Source organism: Oryzias latipes, chromosome 21 (assembly GCF_002234675.1).
Source record: "Oryzias latipes chromosome 21, ASM223467v1".
In the NCBI taxonomy this organism is placed as follows: domain Eukaryota; kingdom Metazoa; phylum Chordata; class Actinopteri; order Beloniformes; family Adrianichthyidae; genus Oryzias; species Oryzias latipes.
In genome coordinates, this window is record NC_019879.2 from 28,719,725 (window position 1) to 28,732,619 (window position 12,895).

The 12,895-nt window shown below is 41.9% G+C and overlaps 1 protein-coding gene across 1 annotated transcript in view; it reads right to left on the reverse strand.

Moving 5' to 3' along the window:
* Positions 1-11,107, reverse strand: part of wnt6 (Wnt family member 6) — a 42,253-nt gene extending 31,146 nt beyond the window's left edge. The window contains exon 1 of the mRNA XM_004082048.4: positions 10,399-11,107. Coding sequence (XP_004082096.1) covers positions 10,399-10,478 — 80 coding nt within the window. The 5' untranslated portion in view covers positions 10,479-11,107. The remainder of the gene's footprint in view (positions 1-10,398) is intronic.
* Positions 11,108-12,895: the final 1,788 nt, after the last annotated feature.

Below are 12,895 nucleotides of genomic sequence, written 5' to 3' on the forward strand. Positions count from 1 at the left end.
CACTTTGTAATCTGGATTTCGAAAAGTGCTATGTAAATAAAGTTTATTATTATTATTATTATTATTATTATTTATTTAGCGCATCTTGGGCGGATAACCTCAACTTTGGGTTCCAGAAATGGAGGTATGTTTCAGGGTATGTCAAATTGCCATAGCAACTCATGCTCTGAACATAACCTGGTCCGGAGCAGGTTTAGTTGAAGGTTAGTTTGTTTTCAGAGAGGTGAAGCAGCATGGCGTGTCCATTTGAAGATGATTTAGTGGATGAAGAAGCTCAGATAATACTTTTTCCACCGTGAGAGGGTGATAAGACCACATATGGATGTTGGAAAAAGAAACTTTTTACTTTGATCTAACTTAATTATTTGCTTCAGTTAAGATAAATCATATTTTTAGTTAAGTCAACATAAAAATAACACGTAGTTATCAGACAGTTATTTGACTTTCATTCAATTTAATCCAATTAAGTAGGTGTAACTTTGGTGCTGCTGTTAGATCGGCAGTGCAACGGATTGTGGGATACTATTCCTTTTGCCTGTCTGGACGGATTTGGGTTTAACCCTTGTGCTATCCTATGACCCCACCCTTAAATTGAATAAATTAAATTGACGTGTTCTCCCTACCATGACAAAGGTGGATAAAGGTGGAGAGGATTTCATGTAATCCGTGGAAACCAGTGAAGATCACAAATCATTGAAGAAAAAAGGTTCAGTGCGCTGTCTAGTGGGTCTAGATGACCCAACTCCCAATGTTAAAGTGCCTAGGATAGCACAAGGGTTATGTGTTGGTTTTTGACCAAATATGTTTAGATGTTTAGCTGTTTTACTGTGTATTGTCTAGTTATTTATCCAGTTATGTTTAATTCTTTCTGCACCATGAGTGAGAGGGTGGGAGAGGATGATGAGTTTATTTCACACCACTAGTGCAAAGTACAGCAATGTTAAAATCCGAGAAATGACAAAAGACATGTTGTTTCAAGTTACGAATTTATTTTGTTTAATTCATTTTATAGTTATGAAAATGAGAATAGTAGTTCAAGAATTACAATAAATTAAGATGGAAAAACATTTAATTGAATTCGAGTAATATGATCGTTAGCTAGATAAATATGTAAATTTGAGTTGTAAAAAAATATTGAGTTGGGTAGACGTAATGAATTAAGTTGAAAAAAAATGTAACTCAATTACTTGTTACCAATTGAATTAATTAATTTAAGTAGGATAAGTTTATACATTTGCGTCACAATGAAGATAGAAATGAGATAGAAATTCGTGCTTAACTTTGTCCATTATTTATCTTCAAGCAGAAACTCTTTCTTTTGCTGATGATGCAGCATATTACTTTTTTGATGGGCGTATAATCTCCATACGCCGTCATTAAAATCTCTGACTCTGTTTCACCAAAGTATAGCGCTCTCTTTTTTTCTCCACGCGTTTCCACGGTGACTCCAGAAATCGGCGATCCATTGAGAATGTCTTTATGTACTTGCTGTGCACGTACATTAACCCAGGGTTACCAAGTCGAGCGTAATTACGCTAACTCATATCCGGTCTTTTGGAACCGACATACCCAGAGTAAGCAAATTCAGGCGGATTTCAGCCAGAGTTCAGGGTTAAAGTCAGTGTAGTTTAAACATGCTTCCTGGAATACCCCCCTGATGTTAACCAAGAAACAAAAACAAGATTCAATTAAACAAAAAACTGAACTGCCAGGATTTCCCAGAATGTTTGGAAAAATGTGAAACTTTTCTGTATCATATTGGAAGCCAAAAAAAAAAAAAAAATGTTGTCCCTTTTCAAAAACAACAACATCATAGCTGGTTTGTGTCCCACAGACGGACATTCCTTCCTTTCCAACCATGTTTGATTTTGTTTTACAAATATAAAAAAACTACACTTTGTAGAACATTTATGTGAATGTGCACTCATTCCCCCACAATCAGTGTGTGAATAGCTAGTGCCTCTATCGCCCCCAAATGAGAGCTTCACTGTAACAGATCTTATCTTGTCAGAGCAGGACGAGAATGGACGACTGAAAATCGAATCAGTACCTTGGAGATGAGCAGAGATAAGATCGAAGAACAATACGGGCTCTGCAACATTAAAGCAGTGAAATATTATTTAGCTAAGCATGTGTGTTTGATCTTGGCAAGTGCCCACTTGCTGACTAATGTCTATGGAAGAAGGTGCCAACATTACCCAGATTTAATACAGAAATTTGAGCCTGTTTCTGTAAAACATGGAGGTGGTAGGTCGGCCTCCTCAGGTTCAAATGAAAATAGTAGGGATGCCACAATTCTTGGTTTAAAGGGCCTATACAATGCAAAAGCAACCTTTTGAAGCTTTTAAGTCTGTTGTAATATTCATTCCTCACAAAAACAACCCCAAAGTGGTATTTTGATCCATTCACGCATATTCCTCTAAAAACATGTTTTCTGAGCTTTAGCCCCTCCAAATCCACGAAAACGATCTCACCAATGAGTTATATCGCTAAAGGGGACATCACGTGATTCCTAATGGGAGGAGAGCCCCGCCATCTTGGTGAGGTCAAGTCACTGCTGCAGTGCATTTGCAAAATGCCACTTCATTGTGCGGGTTTTCAACTCCCAAAATCTGAGAAATAAGTCCACGAAGGAGAAAGGCATAACATTTGACAGTACTATAATTGTTTTCTTTTAAAGCTGCAGGGGCTTCATTAATAGTACACTTTTTTTAAATAGTACACATGTTGACATGCATGATGCTGCAGGGCTGTACGTATAATTTGCTGTCGACATAAATGTAAACTTTATTTTGTTAAACCTATATACAGTTTACTGGGACTAGGATATTATTGTAATATTTATACTTTTCTGACTCAGTGACTGAACTTTTCTTGCAGGTTTCCAATGGATTCAGACTTAAGGAAAAAGTGGGCTTTAGCAATAAAAAGAGCTAACCCAGATGGATCACTGTGGTACCAACTAGTAATACAGTCTGGCTATGTTCAAAACATTTTGTGCCACATTACATCTGAGCCGGGGGTGTTCGTGTCCCTGGGGGGTGGGTTCTGGTCCTTGCTCCTGAGTGCTGGGCCCCGCCAAATTTCCAACTGTGGCCGAGCCTGGTCGGGCCATATTTACAACACCCCTTGTGGGCCCTCTTTTTTCCCCGGGGTTCCCCCCTCCTGGGCGGGGGCGGCGGGCCCCTGCCTCGCTCCTCCCTGGACCAACCGTGGGCCGGGCGGATGGCTGCCTGGAGTGCGGAGTGGGTCTCCCTTGGGGGGGTCCTGGCTCGTACCTGGGGTTGGGGCGGGGGGATGCCCGGAACTCCTGGGTGGTGGTGGGGTGCTCGTCTGGGGCTGTGGGCGTCCTTCTCCGGTGGGGCCCTGCGTTGGGTTCTCCCGGCGCGGCGGGGGGGCTGCTCTCCTGGTTGGGCTGGGGCGGCGCCCTCTTTCCCTCCGTGCCTCCCTGCTCTCTGGCTCTGGGGGCCTCGCGGCGGCCCTGCTGGCCCTGGCCTGGGTGGCGGGCTTGGTCGCCCGGGCGGCGGTTGTTCCCTGCCGGTTCCCGTGTGGCGTTGGGGGGATTCCGGCTGCCACTGCTGGTGCGGTGGGGGTCTTGGGGTGGGGATGGCTGGGCACTCTCCCTCCTTCTTTTCACGTTCCACCATCCATTTTAGAAGAACATAAACACTCACCTGAGCACAGGTGTTAGCTCAACAGACTGAATGACTGAAATATTTCACACTAGTTGGTTTTAAGGCATAAGTATGCGTGTGAACACTATCTGTTTTGTGTACATGTCGACAGGTGGACATTTTTGCAACTAACAGGTGTGTTTATAACATTTGAGTGTGTGTGTGGACAGGCTCCGCCCTTTTTTTTTGTTTTTTTTTTACATTTAAACCTTACCATAATGATTAACAACCAGTAAACTTGTTGCTTTATGCTGCTTCATGGTCTTATCCCCCTTCCCCTCCTATTATCACCCCCTACCCCCGCTCTCTCTAACGTCCCTCTCTCTTCTTCCCCTCTTTCCTTTTCCGTCCGGTCCAACACCAAAGATTTTCAGACATGATTGAAATTAATAAAGTTTGGCCTCAATTACAAAAGGGGTTTATTCAGACATACCTTTGGTTTGTCTGAAGATGAACAACCCCTATTGTTAAAATAAAATATGTCCAACACAAGAGGCCCTCAGCTCTCATCTGTCTGCCCAGCTGTTGGACAGGACAAGTTAAAAAAAAAAAAAAAAACATTTTGTGGAAACACATTTTGAAGAGGCCAGACTGTTTGCTTGAAACCCGGAACCATATCATCTGTGTTACACAAATTGATCACTCACATGACTCAGTTGGGTAAATCTAAATATTTGTTTTTGGGGTAAATCTGTTGTTAACTTTTACATTTATTGTTGGCTTATTATTGATTTATTATTATTATTTATTATCATTGACTTATTATTTATTTATTGTTCTCATTTATTATTATAATTGACTTATAATTGACTTATTGTTGGGCTTTTCTAAATAATTTAAATTACATGTCAAAGAGGTCTAAACTTCTACATGTTTAAAAATAATTTTTAAAAATTCTTTGTTATATTTTTTTGTTATGTGTAAGAAGTCCTGCAACTAGCATTTTTCATTAACGTTTTAGCTTTTAAGGCTGCCAGTTTCTCTTATTTAACAACAAATGATGTATATATATAAAAATCATACACATATATACTATACATTTATATATATGTATAAATACATATAAATATACATAAAGTGTAAAAGCTACTTAGATGCCACCAAAGGCTATAGAAATCATTGTTCTGTGGGCACAGATGACCTCACCAAGATGGCGTCGCGCTCCGCCACCATCGGCCAGGCTTCCCAAGCGGGTGTGTCTCCTCTAGCGATATAACTCATTGGTCACAATTTGACGTCACAATGTGAGGAACAGCCCCTTCCAGGAAGAGTCTGTGGTGCTAGCACCGCCCCCAGGCTAACACACACGACCAATTTCTCCATGGAGGCAGGCATGCCCCCACACCCCTGGCCACCATCAAAAAAATGAATCAATTTATAGTCCTATGATCCAACCAGTTTAACTCTGACACAAGTTTTAAATATTATAATAACATTATAATATTTAATCTTAATAAATATTAATAAATGTAGCCACAAAATAATAACGTGTGTCGTTTTCTAGAACATAATTTCTGCAGAGCGGCAGGAGTTAATCCTAAATTCACCTTTGTGGGCAGGATCATTGGCCCATGGCAGTTATGCCCCCCTTCCCCTCCCCATTGCTGAGAGTTCCTTGTTTACACTTTCTCCTGCTATCTTCCAGCCCCTCACAACCCATCCTAACATTTCTGGTGCAACAAAATGGCAAGCATATTCTAGCTATCCAGTCGTACAGTTCGTACAGTCGTACAGTTCTGATCCAGACTCCAGCTCAGACAAGGAAAACAGAAACGTAAATGGATCTATTTGTTTGCAGGTGAAAGCATCAGAATGGAGCTAAAGAGGGAGCCTGTGGCCCGCCCAGCGCATTTTCTATGTCATAAATATGATCTTTTTTTCAACTGCATTTTTTGTCTGCTCCTGAGTCATAACGATTTAAACAAAGAAACACTCAGAAAGGCATTTTTAAGCTTCACAAATGTCGTCCATCATAAGAAAAATGCTACAAGCGTCTGTTAAAAACACCAAAACCACATTTTTTTGAATCAAAGTGGGTCCTTAAGGTAAGCGGTTATCTGAGGAAAACTGGAGCTAAATTCCTCCACAGACAGGTAACAGACTCACTTACAGTTACTGCATGTGCAGAGGGAACAAACTTGCACCAAACTCTGTTGTGGGCCGAACAGGTGTGTAAACATCTCAGCGTTTAAATAAAACATACGAGCAGAGGTGTGTGTTCCTCAGTTGACACTCGTGTGCAGTCCGCACATGCACCTGTGGTTGTGCAGCATTATCTGCACAGGCCGGCAGCCAAACCCGAGCTGCGACGCACAAATAACAACGCTAGCTCTGCAGATCGCTGCAGTCCAAAGCAGCACAGGAGAGCAAAGACATTCCTCACTCGGAGCTGCGCTCTCTGCTCTCAGGCCAAATGATTAGAGCGCTTTAATCAGCAGAGGCTCTGAAAGGACGCCTATCTCCCGGCGTTTCATATCTCTCACTCTGCGTCTCTCGTTGCAGCCCTCTGTTTCCCCCACAGGGGCAGCCGTCCGTGTGATGGGCATTTTCCTTCAAAAGACGCGCAGAGATAGAGACGTTCATGAGGAAGGAGCATGAGACGGAGAGCGATGTCTGATGGCACGTCCAGCATCTGTCAGCACTGAGAGTCATTGAGCGGGGAGCGATCCGCAGGTGTGGCTTCAGCCCCGCCGCATCACAGCCGCTCACTGTGTGCGTCTGTCAGTGATGGAAAGAAGATGACAAATCATGTCAGTGCGGATGGAAGCAGATGATTCCTTAGTGTTGATTCCCTTAATCCACTACAGATTTCTTTTTTAAATAAATGCCTCTCATCCTGCAGAATTCAGGCAAATCGAACTACGACTATTGGCTTTCTCTGCTTGACCAGGACTGAACTCCATCTCAGCATCTGCCCCATTTGAACTCATGTGGCCTTAAAAATGTTAAATAAATGCCCTGATATTTGAGAAGGATTTATTTTACGGTTAAATTACATAAATAAACACCAAAGAAATCTCATAAAACAGTGACTCGATTAGGGTACTTTTTTGTTTTTTGGAAAAAAATGGAAAAGAATCAAGGATTTTTCCAACATTCTACTTCAACTCCTAAATAAAACATTGATCTGGATGACATTTTTACATAAAAAGGAAGATAATGTTGATTATAGCTATACTTTTAGGAGGTAGTGTGGAATAACGTACGTAAAATAAAAATAAAATCTTTGGAAGAAACTTCAATTATTTTTTAAGACAAATCTGCAGCAATAGAAATAAAATTGAATTTAGATATTTTTTTTACCTGACCTAATGGTTTATAATTGTACTGAACACTTAAATGTTGGTTTATTGTGTTAAAGACCCACTCAGATGTAAATAGCATTTTTGGTGTTTTTAGTATGCCCTTGTGGCCTTTTTCTCATGATGGAGGACATACGTAAAGAAAATTAAGCTTAAAATTGCATTTCTGAGAATTTCTCTTTTTCAAATAAAATAGGAGCAGGCGAAAAAATGAAGTTTAAAAAGAGTAAAAAAAAGGGGGAGCCATAAGCTCTCTGCTCCATTCCATTCTCCAGTTTGAGAGTTGAAGTCTTCACTTGGACTTAAAAAAAAAAGAACCTGGAAGATATATATTATAGATATTAAACTGGGGGCCAATTTTGGTGAAAAGAAATGGATAAACACAAAAAGCTGTTTTAATAACTTTAATGACCAAGTGTCATTTGTACAATTAACCAGGCCCTCCAGATCTTCTACTCGTCTGGTAATTGTATCATTTGACAGACTTTCTTTTGCTCTGGACAAACAATGTCAGTTACTTTCAGCATACATTGTTTTTACAAAGTCTCCGTCACTTAAGTGCTTGTGCCGGGCCATTTCCAAAGCCACAACTCGATAGCTTTTGTCAGCTTTACTGGATTTAGGCATTTTTGTAAACATTATCTGCTGTGCAGCACAGCCTCGTTGTAGTTGTTGGAGCGTATTGTTGCGCTCCTCGCCGGTAAATTTGTCATAGTTTTTATGATTTGTGACATAGTGACGATTTATATTAAATACTTTGAGCATTGCATTAATAATAAGGCACATGACTTTATCCAGCCCATGAGGTACGACTTAGCTTGAAAAGCGCCTTTTTTCTCCTCGCCAACACAATGTTTTTCCTCAAAAGAACCTGCTCGGGCTCTCTTTTATTGAGGGCCGCAAAAAATCTTCCTGCGGGCCGCCATTGGCCCCCGGGCCGCACTTTGAGAACCCCTGGACTACAGCATCTGTGAACGGTCAGTTTTGGTGGTTGTGCTATTCTGTACTGTCTTGTTTTATGTCAGTTAAACTGAAGTTTCTCTTCTGATCTTCAGAGACTCTCCAACTACCTTCAAGCGTGTTGTCTGCACCTCCTTCTGCTTCCATCCCTGTCAACTTCTGGTAATTATCTCTCAATGATGGCGACCAGAATCACACATCAAATATAGCCCCATCATTCCCACCCTTAGGTCATTATTGAGATTTGTCCCCAACTTTTTGGGAGGGTTGAGCCAAGAAACAAGTGATAAACGGTACAACTTTGCTTGGTATTATAGTATTTCTGACTCCCTCAGTCATTTGCAAAGAGCTAAGGTGTCAACACAGAGTTTACATTTTTTCACACACAAATCCCTAAATTCTTCGATCATATACCATCATTTAGATGGAAGTCCATCCCAGCGACATCAGGATTAAGACAAAGCCCACCCTGAATGGCCACACAAAGACACACACACATTTACTCCTAGGAGACAATTAAGAGCTACCAATCAACCTGCATCAAGAGTGCCCATGCAGAGAAAATCATGCACAGGGACAACAGCCGCCAGATCCTTCTAACTGCGTAGAAACAGTGCTAACCACCATGCAGGCTTCTTCTGAAATTCGTGATCAATCTTGAAGATCTTTTAGTTCCTCGCGTTTCCTTCAAAACTCTTTGCCGTCACAGCAGGAGTCCTGATCGTTCCAAGAACTTCCAGAACCAGAGTTAGAGTCTCCAGTCTCCAGAACTCCTTCCATGTTCAGCTCAGCAGGCAGACATCTCCTCCATCTTTCAGGCTGGACTTTAAACTTTCCTTGTCTAGCTGAGCGCGAGTTGTGCTTTTAGATGGTTCAGGTGTGCTGAAGGTCATTCTGTGTGACTGCACACTTTTATTTTTAGCTCTTCCTGTTTTTACTTTACCTTCGCTTTTTCTATTGTCTCTTTTTTGCACTTGCAGATGGTCGTCCTCACTGAGTCTAGTTTGGCTGGATGTTTCTTTATACACAATTGTTCACAGGGTTTTTCTTTTGACTCCTAACCAATACTGTTCTTTGCAGTCCCACTCCGATCATCTTTTGATCTATTTCCAAAGTGTTCTCAGTGGTCTTCTAATTATGATTATGCCTGTTTTTAACCCAAAATCTAATAAGTTTCTGCAGAGCGGCAGGAGTTCATTAGAAATTCACCTTAGAGTTGTGGAGCGGTTTTTACTAAGATATTCAGCTTTTCCCTTTATACCTGGAGAAGGAAGTGGACGTTAATTGATAGCCATCTTTACTTTCCTGCTGACCCACAATTAAAAGTTATTTAACACCCCCTCCGCAGATTATCTATGGAACGGTCCACCTTCATACAGTGACAGCAGAATGGCACAGTGAAGGATGGAGAAGTGCCAGTCACGCAGGAGTATGAACCTCCAAGGCCTCGCTGACACTACATCCCACATTGACCTTGACTCTGCTGTGAATGAACAGTGGGAGGATTCAATAGGAACAAAACCACAAAGCTTCACTTCAAGCCCTGCAAAAGTGTGTGTCTGTGTGTGCGTGTGAGAGAGATACACTTCATGTTTCCAAGTGAGCGCAACACAGACGCCAGAAACAGCAGACAGACGCACACAAAAAAATCCATGAATATAGAAAATATGTTATCAGCTCATCTGCTGGAGCTGTCTGTCTGTCAGACTGTCAGACACTCGCAGAGCTGAGCCTGAATGGATTGTTTTATGATGACAAATCCACTGCGCCTGAAGGGCCACCTGACATTCCTCACCCTGGACTCCCTCCACACACACACACACACACACACACCCACACACACATACAAACACACACTCAAACACACACCATCAGCACCTCCAGCTCAGTCCGCCTTCTTTGAACTCCTAACCAGCTTAGAATTGTTTTTTTTTAAACCTCTTGTTTATTTTTCTCTTTGGTTCAGCAGCTTCTTTCCTTTCACTCAGAACTCTCTAGAACCGAACTCACTGCCTTCATTTACTCGGACTGCAGGATCCAGATGTTCTGGTCATATTTGAAAACCTCCATTTATGATGTTTCAGAGTCTTTCTGAAATATGGAAGGTTTTGTCATTTTGTTCATTTGTTCACTTTACATAAATGCAAGATATAAAAAAGAATTCAAATGATAAAGGAAAGGGAATTCTTAAGTGAAAAAGCAATTTCAAAATAATATAATTTTGAAAGTTAATATTTGGATTGGTAATTAGGAGTTTTGTTAAATTACCTAGGCCAAAATATTTATCTCATCTTTGCTGAGTACTTTTTCTGATACGTTGTGCTTGATGATGAACTCAGAAGTGCTGAGTAATGTTTTAAAAAATGCGCCTAAGTAACTGAAAGCTCTGCGTCCCACTGACGCAAAAACAAACCATGGCGCAAAAGCTGTCACGAGGACGAGGCGCGCGACACACAACTTACCACCAGAGTCCGATTATGTTGAGCGGACAGAGCGACATGAAGAACAGGGCCAGCTGGATCCGCGACAGACGGACCGTCATGTTGGACGCGGCGGGTCCTCCGGGGGATTCCCCCGCGAGGTTCACTGGAACGCGCAGCAGCGAAAGGGGCGCTCTCTGATATGCATAGGAGGTCCTCGCCTGGCTTTAGGAAAAGTTCTCCGTCAGCGGCGGCGCGCGGGTCCAGGTGCCCCCGTCGGGCGCATCTTGGCACGCAGAATGCCGGTCAAGTGTCCGCTTCAGAAAGTGTGTCTGACCTCCTCATTATTATCGCGGAGCTCGTTCCTTGATCTGCCGTCGCGCATCACATGCTCCCAGCCTGGAGAACGAGGTCCGAGTCCCTGAGTCAACTCACTTGCTCTACATAATGTAGAAAGAGTCAAGTCGGTCTTCACTTCAAGGTTTCTGAGGTTTCCCTCTCGCTCTGAGGTCTCCTACCCTCCGTGCGCGCTACACTCTCTGCGCTTTGACGCACGGAGGAAGCGAGTCCTCTGCTCTCCGGGTGATAAAGTCTGGAGCTGTCTTCTTCCACTTTACTGTGACGTCGCTCCGGGCGAGGCGAAATTCTGCTGTCATTCAGGGGGGGAGAAACAGCAATTGGTTTCAGGAGCACACGCGGAATAAACCCGCGCGCGCGCGCACAAACCTGCGGCCGAAGGTGAACCACCATAGAAGGAGGAAGAACTGCGCATTTCTTGGTAAACCGAATAATTTCCGTTTGCAGTTTCATTTTGATCAGAGTTGTTTAAACTTGCCTCGTGAGCGCAGAGGCTTCACTAAACAGACTAGCAGCAAACGCCAGAACACAGTTTAGCTGCACATCTTTCACACAACTTTCCAACAAACTTTCTAAGACAGGAACTGAGATCCACGACCTGAATTAGGGGGGAAAAACAACTTTTGGTTGAACGGAAATGTTTCTGCAACTCTAAACAAAAAAATCGGTTGAAAAAATTAAATTAACATTAAAGTATCATATAATTTATGGGAACACTTTTAAATCTAAAAAACAAAAAACGGATTAAAACCAAATAAAATACACAACATAATGGAAAACAAATACCAAAAGAAATAAAGTGCAAATGATATTTTAATTTCAAAAACCCTGTAGGCTTTGAAAAAATAAAAAGCTTGAGGGAATTCTATCTATTTTATTAAGGGAATCCGCTGATACTTCAAGTAGATTTGAACAAATTATGTTAAGTCCAGCTTCTGATCTTGGCGGCTCAGATGGAAGCAAATAAGTCGTAATGAGCTTCTTGAATATCTAGTAAAAGCACATTACAGTTGTCAAAAACTCTAAATCTGCCGTTTATAGTCGCTCGGACGGTTCCAGAAGAGATCCGGCTAAAAGATAACTCTGAGGTTCCTCGGGTAACACCTGACGTGATGGTAATCATTAAGAAAGAATCGAATGACTCTGAACTTGGAAGATTGTTGGTGATTCGTGTCTTTAAGCAAGCTTCCAACTTAAAAATCTACTAGTTTGACCCTTGGGCTGCACGGTGGCTCAGTGGTTCGCGCTCTTGCCTCACAGCATGAAGGCTGGCTGGGGGACATTTGCATGTTCTCCCGTGCATGCGTGGGTTTTCTCCAAGGACTCCGGCTTCCTCTCACCATCCAAAAACATGCTTCATAGTTAGGTTAATTGGTTACTCTAATTATCTCTAGGTGTGAATGTGACACCTGTCCAGGGTGCCCCCTGCCTTCGCCCACAAATAGCTGGGATAGGCTCTGGCAGGCCCATGACCCCAAGAACAAGCGGAAGGAGATGAATGAATAGTTTGACCCAAATGATGTGTTTAAAGATTCTGCTTGGATGTGATAAGGCTTTGACGTGTGATTCTGAGATGACGGAAGTCAGAGGGTTGAGTGGCTATTACACAATCAGGAGAGTTCTCATGTACTTGGAGGGGAAAAAAGCCACAAATAATACATTCTATGTAAAGACTGAACCCCATCTGGAAAATCTGCCATGGTCCCAACTTTAAGCTTGAGACATTGCAATGTCAATTGCAACATTGCACTTTCAGGTCTTTTAGGTGCTGGAAAACACAACAGAATTGGCTCAAATATGTTTTTACTTTTGAATTTTTCCACTACTAAAAGTAATAACTTGCTTATAAACAACATCGGTGGGTCTGTTTAGCTTTTCGGTGAACTGAGTTCTTATTACTTAATGTGTGAGTGATGCATTTGAGGTCAGAAATTAATTATCACATCGATGGCCAAGGACAGATCTGCCGAAGGCAAGGCAAGTTTATTTGTATAGCACAATGCGTACACAAAGTAATTCAAGGTGCTTCACAAAACAGAAAAATGCATTAAAATCACAATACGTCATAGAAATAATCAACGTAAAATTTACTTTAAAAGGAAAGAAAAAATCTGAAAATTGATTTAAAAATAAAGGAAGGAAAGGAAAGAAAAGTGCAGATAGGACCTTTCAGTCATATACA